At 45.2% G+C, this 8,171-nt stretch overlaps 1 protein-coding gene across 1 annotated transcript in view; it reads right to left on the bottom strand.

Moving 5' to 3' along the window:
• The window catches only part of NPC1 (NPC intracellular cholesterol transporter 1), a 45,235-nt gene that overhangs the window by 1,003 nt on the left and 36,061 nt on the right, over positions 1 to 8,171 (bottom strand). The window contains exons 17-24 of the mRNA XM_037508732.2: positions 7,228 to 7,317; positions 6,600 to 6,790; positions 6,168 to 6,283; positions 4,776 to 4,905; positions 3,229 to 3,429; positions 1,904 to 2,135; positions 1,119 to 1,232; positions 394 to 556 (exon numbers count right to left, since the gene is read on the bottom strand). Coding sequence (XP_037364629.1) covers positions 394 to 556; positions 1,119 to 1,232; positions 1,904 to 2,135; positions 3,229 to 3,429; positions 4,776 to 4,905; positions 6,168 to 6,283; positions 6,600 to 6,790; positions 7,228 to 7,317 — 1,237 coding nt within the window. The remainder of the gene's footprint in view (positions 1 to 393; positions 557 to 1,118; positions 1,233 to 1,903; positions 2,136 to 3,228; positions 3,430 to 4,775; positions 4,906 to 6,167; positions 6,284 to 6,599; positions 6,791 to 7,227; positions 7,318 to 8,171) is intronic.

Here is an 8,171-nt window from a genome sequence, read left to right as displayed (position 1 = left end):
AGGTAATAAGGATGCTCTCAAAATAAGAGATGAGTAGCAGTGGCAGTGTTTTGCTAGGACAGTAAATCAGTAGGGGAAATACAAGCTGTTCTCTGGCACTGCTGGGTGGTCTCCATCATTCACCTCTCAATGGCAGGGAGGGGCTGCCGCCGACCTTCAGACTCATTCACATCTGACCTCGGTCTTGTTCAGAAGACGAGTCAGGCCTCCAGGAAAATCGTGAGCAGTTTACTAATTTAGTCTGGACAATCATGAAACCTTTGGGTAGGGTTTTTTCTCATGTTTTTACTAAGTTCTATTTATTAAATGATCATTAGTAGTTCAAATGCTTCAAGATACAATCTTTGGTAAAATGCTTCTTCGTATCTCATCTGTTTAAAATAGGGCTCTTACCTATGTAACTGAGTAAGACAGGGAGGAATATTAATCCATGAGTGGCTCCTAGTAAGACCATAGCTAAGTACATCCTGAAGTAAAATATCTGGAAAATCTGAGATTTAGCAAAGGCCAACACCACAATCCCTCCAAATTTTGTTAGTGTGATTCCACTGAATACCTAAAAGAAAAGAGATGGTGTTAGAAACCAGATTCATCAACCTATAATTGAACATGTCCTCACACAGGCATTTCTTAATAGCTAAGGTCAAAAGTAAGAAGACTGACCCTACCCCCTTGCAGAATTACTTAAAAATAGTATTTTCTATAATTGCTTTGGTAATTCTGCAAAAAAAAACAAGGATAGAGCATTAAACCAAGAAGATTCTCTAAACATTAAAAATTGCACAGCGGGCTCTGGGTTATTGTGGATCCCTTGCTTTGAGGAGGCCCGTGTTTAAATAGAAAAGACTTCTAGCTCTCTCGACCCCAACTTTTCCTACTTTGTTGATGCATCTTCCTACAAAGGCTTCACTAACAGGAATAGTTTTAAGAAATTTCAGTTCTGTGCAATATATGGCTATTTCATGAATTGCCTGAAATTTATAATCCTTACAAACCGCTGCTAATAATTCATGTTCTATTTTCCTTACTGACTTCTAAACTTCCTTCTGAGAAACAGTTGCTGAGCTAGGCACTTTATGTTGGCATTTCTGCCCACATTATCCTGTTCGGCTACTTACAGAGCTGCCCATGTGTGAGAGTGCCTCTTCCGCCCGCTGTACACGGCTCCCCTTCGCGCTTACAGTGAACGCTCTTGTAATGTGGCTGCAAAATTCCACGGAAATGCCACAGCTCTGAAATGAAGTGTGTCCTTTACTGCTATTGTCCAGTTGATAACAGCAACAGCCATTCCTCCCCCAGGATCTGTGGTTAACCAGGGCACCCTAGGCATCCTCTTTGAGGTAGTCTCTTTTCCATGACATGGGGAAAGTTGTGGAACTCTCTAGGCCCAGAGCCCGATGCCCCAGCTTCTACAGCAGATTTGCCTGTATCAGGGGAAGTAAAACTCAAGGCTACTCCTGCCCCTACCAAGCCTGGCCCTCGCATTGTTTCTGTGGTTGGGCAGTAAGGCCTGAACCAGCATTGACATCTGAAGTACAGATGCACTCTTATTTTCAGTTAATATCTTCTTGAATGCTTGCATCTTTAAGACTTAACAATGAAAATGTCCTTGACAGCTGCAATAGGATGCAAAAGGTCAGGGAACTTTGGGGGTGGGACTAAATTAAAAAAATTCTTGCTAGCATTAGACAATGTAGTTTTGTAAACCCTGAGGAATAATAAAGGCAGAGATCAGATGTAATCATAGTTTCATTGTTAGCTGCACTATCCTCATTTCTATTCCACTGAGCCCTCATCCTGCCTCTGTGTGCACCAAAAACAAGAGCTGGACTGGGTATTTTATCCCAAGAAACAATTCACGTAATAAAGGGGTTAAGGACAAAACAAGAGGCCCAGGACCCACCATAACCAAGTTGACCAAGGAGACGGCATTCAGACTGATGCCCCACAACCACATAACTCCAAACATGTTGATCAGAATCATGGCGATGGTGACACACATGATCACTGCAGACCACAGCTCGAAGCCCAGCAGGACTGTGGTCACCAAGAAGATGGCGCCCAGGGACACGCTGAGGTTGAAGATGGTGTCATCAATGATGGTAAGGTACTGCTCATAGAAGACATAGAAGACACTGCGGGGGAGGGAGGAGGCTGTTAAAGCTTGTTCTCACTTCTGGACTCTTGTTTTCCTCCTGCCATTATTGCCAAACTGTGAAACTCCTCTGAGACACAGCCCTTGCAGAGAGACTCCCTGCCTCAAGACTCATATACAGGATTTCAATTCAATCCTTGATGGTCACTGATGTCCAAAGAAGGGCCTAACAATGATCCAAAATGTTTATTTTATATAAAAAGATTTTCTTCTATGCTACTTTATAGGTATTCATGAGGAATACTCCACGGTATTTTTAAAAAAGTCCTGACCTATCCTGAGAATTACCTTGGACAAAATGGGGTGTGTGCAGGATTTGGGGAGAAAATGCCTGTGTTGGGGCCTCCCTGGTGGCGCAGTGGGTTGAACGCCGTGCTGTGAAGCTGTCTGCAGGCTTGACAGTGCGGGTTTGATACCGGCCAACTGGCGAGAATTCCACATGGTGCCGCAGATCTCTCCTGTCATGCCCGCTGCTCCCTTCAGCAGTGTATTTCTGTCATCTGCCTGTTCTGCTCCCCGCTCTGTCTCTGGTGAATCCACTTACCCTCCTGTGCCTCTGGCCTGTACCCCAGCTCTTGTATAAAAATAAATAAATCTTAAAAAAAAAAAAAAAAAGAAAAAAAAGAAAAAAAAAAAAAAAAGAAAAAGCCTGTTTTGTGAAATTAACCAGTTCTCTCCAGGAATTGGGACACCTGCTGTGAGACCTTCCACAGAAAAACAGGCTGACCCCCTGCAGAGAACAGGTCAGGCCGCCCTTAAGCAAGATCATATGTGGTATGTCTGTGGGGGAAATCACCTGTTTCTTCTGACTTTCTGTATTTTCCAAGTTCTATATTTCATATATAATACTATTTTTATGAGGGGAAAAAACCCCAATACACAAAGAAAAATCTCCATGAAGGCACAGTCCCACATAAAATACCCATCAGTTACTGGCCACGCATATCAGCTCAGGTGTTCTCTGTGAAGCCTGTAGGTGTCAGGATGCCAGTTGAGTATTAGCATCCCCCCAGGGGCACGCCCAAGGTGTGCGTCCCTCCCCAGGATATCCCCATTTGTAAAATGGCACTCACCTGTATGGGAACACCCGGTAAGTACTATCTTCGAGGCCCATGGTTTTGGTGATATTACTGGCAACCTGGCGGGCCTTTCTCATGGCGTCAATGAAGTCAGCGGAGGTCCGGAGCACGGTGTGGTAGGTCATGAAGTACGTGGCTCCAACACGCTTGTTATTGTCAAGGATGTTCACCGCAGAGCTGTAAGCAGCATGACCCCTAGAGAAGATTCAGTGGTGTCAAAAGCCTAAGTTTTGTAAGTATCTGCAGAACCTGGGAACTCAGGGCTAAGGGAAACCATCGGAGCCTGGGTTCAGAGGTCAGACCCTGCCGTAAATTTCAGAGACGTGGTAGGAACCCTGCAAGGGAACAGTGAAGGTTCTAGCTTGTTCTCTCCCGCACTGGCTTTGTCTATTTTTGGTTTCTTTGGTGCTTTGGCTGCCGTTGCTTCTACACCTGGCTCTAATTGCAATCGAATGTGTTTTCTTACAGTTTGCTCAGGAGGCAGGGAAGGGCAACGGGCCTAGAGTCAGATGGCTGCACAACAGCCCACAGCCCTGCCATGTTGGTCATGGAATCCCAGGCAAAGTTACTGAACTTAGGCTGCAGCACTGTCTTCCATGCCAGCTGCACCACCACCTACTCACAGGGCTGCATGAGGAGTAAGTAAAGTCATATCAGTGAGGTGCCTGGCACAATACTGGCAGTAGGTGGTTTCCCATAAGTGGAGGCTGTTGTCTTCATAAACATTGAATTCATGTTGACTTATTTTACGTAGGCCAAAGCATTCAGTCTGCAAGCAGACCAAGCTGTAAGATTCATTTTTATTTTATTGGTAGAGATAGTCTTCCCACAGTGCCCAGCAGAGGTCCCCAAACACAGGGATGATGAGGTGTGGCAACTACAAGACAGGTCAAATCAGTTTTCTCAAGCAAATCAGAGATGTCCAGGGTTTACCTCAGAATGTGCGGACACTGAGTCATCCTGCAAAAGCCTCCAAATCACATGCACCTGCCCTCTCCCCTGCCACCGAGATTTCCTGGCCAGACATCCCGCTCACATGGGTAACTGGCTGCCTGGCTGGCTGGGGGAGTGAGACAGCTCATAACCTCATATATGGGCAGGCTGGCAAGAAGCACCGTGTGGCTAAAACACGACACTTATTCTAGGATGACGGCACCAAATCAGAGGGGCTGTCTCCCACACTCATGACACAAGTGGTAGCCCGCTTCACATTCTGAAATGCTACATGTGCCCCTGGCACCCCCTCCGCCCTGCTGGTGCCCTGCACAGGAATCTGTATGCATTCCAACTGCTGGGAGGGCCAGGACACTGAAAGAAATGCAAGAAAGAAAGGCCAGGCCAGAATGAAATCAGTGGAATCCAATGAAGTTTTCTTTTACACATGTTTTAGGTTTCTTTGCCTTTACAGAATGATCAGGACAGGGTTGGGAGGGATGGAAAGAAGGGTCTTGTCCATTGAACTGTTTCTACCCCAGCCCACTCCCATTTTCCTGTCTGAATGGAAGAGGACGCAACTGAGTCTGAAGGGTCAGTGGACTTACCCTTTGCCACATTTAGGGTTTGGGTTGTCCAAAAGGAACATGGGCAGGAACGCCATGAAGTCTTCACCCTGAGGTCTCTGTTTGCCCTCTGGAGTCAGAGGCCTGCAGCGCACGCAGGCGGGGTCCACCACTACAGAAACAGGGCAGGAGTAAAGGTGAAAAGGGTGCGTGTCCAGATTTTAAAACTTAAACATACTGATAAAGAAATAAGGGTACTGTTTTCCTAAATCCTTTTCCTTATCCCAAAGCCTCAAACATGTGTGATTTTCAGGCTAATCCAGCTGAGATGCCATCTAATCTAAAGCAGGCTGTACAAATTTTCTTTCCACGAGGAGGTTTCCTATTCTGAAAATGGGCCCCGGGGCCTCCCCTGGTGGCACAGCGGTTAAGCACTGGGTTGCGAGGCTGCCCGCAGCCTCTGTAGCGCCGGTTCGTTCCCCAGCCGCCGGCGAGGGTCCCACACACAAAAAATAAATAAATAAAATAAATTTAAAAAAATTAAAAAACGGGCCTCCCTTGGTAATATCGGAGAGAATTCCAGGACAACCTTAACATTCTTACAGCATCACAGGGTGACAATGAGAGATCAAGAAAAGCACAATTATGAGACACCCTGGCTAGACACCAACCAAGAGAGGGAATCTGTCTTGAGAAAGGAGGAGAAAAGTCTGAGCGCTCTGAGAACCAAGACCCTGGCCTTGTTCAGCCTGCAGCCCCGGACGGGCTTCTGAAAAACAGGAATGGAACATTTTAGAGCACGAATCCCTTCAGGAAAGGCATGATGGCAAAGGAAATGAGACCTAGCATTGACATACAAATATGCCTAACACTTCCCATAAATATGGGCCTCCCCGGTGGCGCAGCGGTTGAGCGCTGGGTTGCGAAGCTGCCCGCAGCCTCTGCAGCACTGGTTCGATCCCCGGCTGCTCCCCGGCCACTGGAGGAGGGTCCCACATGGCGCGCAGACCTCTCCTGCCGCCAGCTGCTCCCCTCAGCAGTGTACTTCGGTCCTTCTGCCTGCTCTGCTCCCAGCTCTGGCTCTGGTGAATTCTCTCACCCTCCCACGCTTCTGACTGTACCCAGTGCTTGTATAAATAAATAAATAAATCTTAAAAAAAAACAAAAAACAAAAAACAACTTCCCATAAATAAGATGTGAAATACAAATAATTGGTCAATGAGAACCAGGGCCTCAGCATTTTGTTCCTTTTGTTACAACACTGGTGCATATAAAACAATTAGTTATTAGAGGACCTGCTTTCCTTATACCTTGTTTGTTTCTTACATTCATAGTCTTCAAGAACATATGGATAATGTTCAGTCAAGACTGACTGCACAGTGTTAAAGATATTTCAGAAAAACGGAGAAGATTTGGAAAAGGAGATGAAAATACCTGAAGCATTGCAGAACTGATCAGTGCTATTGTAGATTCTACAGCAAGAAGACTGGGGCTTAATCCAATCAAAATAATCATCAATCCATGACGAGGGAGCAAAGCCTATTCGGGAACTAGACAAAAGGAGCAGAAAAAGAGCAGTTAATTGTGCCACAAGGAGGAAGTCTTTACTTTCAGTCCTTGAAACCTCCTTCTGGATTTTAAACTGGTACCCAGTCAAAAGACAAAGTACATTAGTATGTAATTGAAAACCTTCAGTCTGAAATGGCAAATCAGCCCTTTGAAAGGTTTTCCTCAGGTAAAGTCAGATTTAGTACACATGTCAAAAAATACATTTCTAAGAAAATCTATTTCCAGTGAGAAATTTCAGGCCAGATTTGACCCTTCAGATAGTTTGCCTGTAGGACACAAGGATGGGGCGGCACTGACTAGTTCTCCATCTGAGCTGCGTTGAAGATTTGTTGCACCAGGGAGTCGTTGTTGCAGCCCATGCCCCCGCACACCAGGTTCTGCCCTCTCAAAGTAGTATAATTGTGCCCTTCCTCCAGGACGAAGTAGACGGGCGGACCTGCGTGCAGGAACTGGCTGAGGGACTTGAAATAATCCATCACGTAGGAGTCCTGAAAGACCAAATCACAGGACAGGGCATGAATGAATGATCTGAGGTGCTTCAGCAAGATGAGGATCACTGATAACTAGGAGGGCACTGGAAGGCTCTAGGTCGAGGTGCCTACAGGCCAGGTTAGTGATTCTCCACATAGCTGGCCCCCCACACCCCCCAAGTGCAGGTTGCTCCTCTGACTGGCCCTACCATTAGGTGGGCACCTCACAAGGTAAAAGACTGGCTGCTTGTATTCTGTGGCTATGCCCCAGAGGCTGTCTCAGAGCTCAGAATGCCAAGGCCCACACTGGCAGGGCTTGGTGGGAGCTCTTATAACAGGGAAGTACCTATCAGTGTCTTTATTTGGAAGTGGGTATTAGCTTGAACACCCACATGTAAGTTTTGAAAAATTCATTCACCACTGGCTGAGGTGAAATAAAAAAGAAAGCACCTTACATCTGGCATTGAAAGGGACTGATCCAATCCAATCTCTACTTTGTTCAGGACGGCAATACTGAATGACAGAGCACCCACGAATATTGCTATCTGGAATGAAAAGTGAGTTATAAGACAGTGATTGCTTGTTATAATGACCTTAGGAACATAAAATCTCAAACACAAGAAACAGGCTTTTCTAAACTAAAAACCAACTTTAAGTGACAGGCTAAGAAATCAGGGACTATGGGTAGAGGCTGAGATCACAGTATCTAGAATCAAACTGCCTGGATTCAAATCCTGGCTTAACTGCTTATAAGCTTAGTAGCCTGGGTCACTTAACCTTTCAACACTGATAAAACAGGAAAAATAAGATTTAAAACATCAGATGGGTTTGCGAGTTAAATGAGAAAAGTCTAGCAATAATTCAAATATTAGCATAGTACCCAATATATATCTGACATTAAATATTCAAATGTTAGGTATTAGTTTAACTGAAAACTAATTTATATTCTTTTTTAGTAGAGAAGTGACAGATTATCACTGTAGGCTATACCCAGCACTCTTGCACAGTTTCTGGAGACCAGGATAGGGGGAGGTTTCTGGGGACCAGGATAGGGAGAGGTAAAGTAAGAGGGAGGTGGTGACACTACGGGGCAGCAGAGGGAGTCTGTGGGATGGGCCAGTTCTGTGTCTTGACTGCAGTGGTAGTTACATGAACCTGCACATGTGTTGAAATGACACAGAACTAGACACAGATTGTGACAATATCAAATTCCTGGTTCTGACACTGAACTATAATCATGTAGGACTAAAGGAAAACATTAGACAGAAGGTTCCTAGAGTCCTTCCTGTACTACCTTTGCAATTGCCTATGAACAGACAATTATTTTCAAACAAACACTTAAAAATGAAAACTCTCGCTGAAAACAAGCTAGAAATATTCTATATTTGTACATCCTTGC

Source organism: Talpa occidentalis, unplaced genomic scaffold (genome assembly GCF_014898055.3).
Source record: "Talpa occidentalis isolate TD23 unplaced genomic scaffold, MPIMG_talOcc4v2.1 talOcc4.13, whole genome shotgun sequence".
NCBI classification, from domain to species: Eukaryota; Metazoa; Chordata; class Mammalia; order Eulipotyphla; family Talpidae; genus Talpa; species Talpa occidentalis.
Note: the sequence above shows the minus strand (reverse complement) of the source record. Positions and strands in the feature narration are given on the sequence as shown.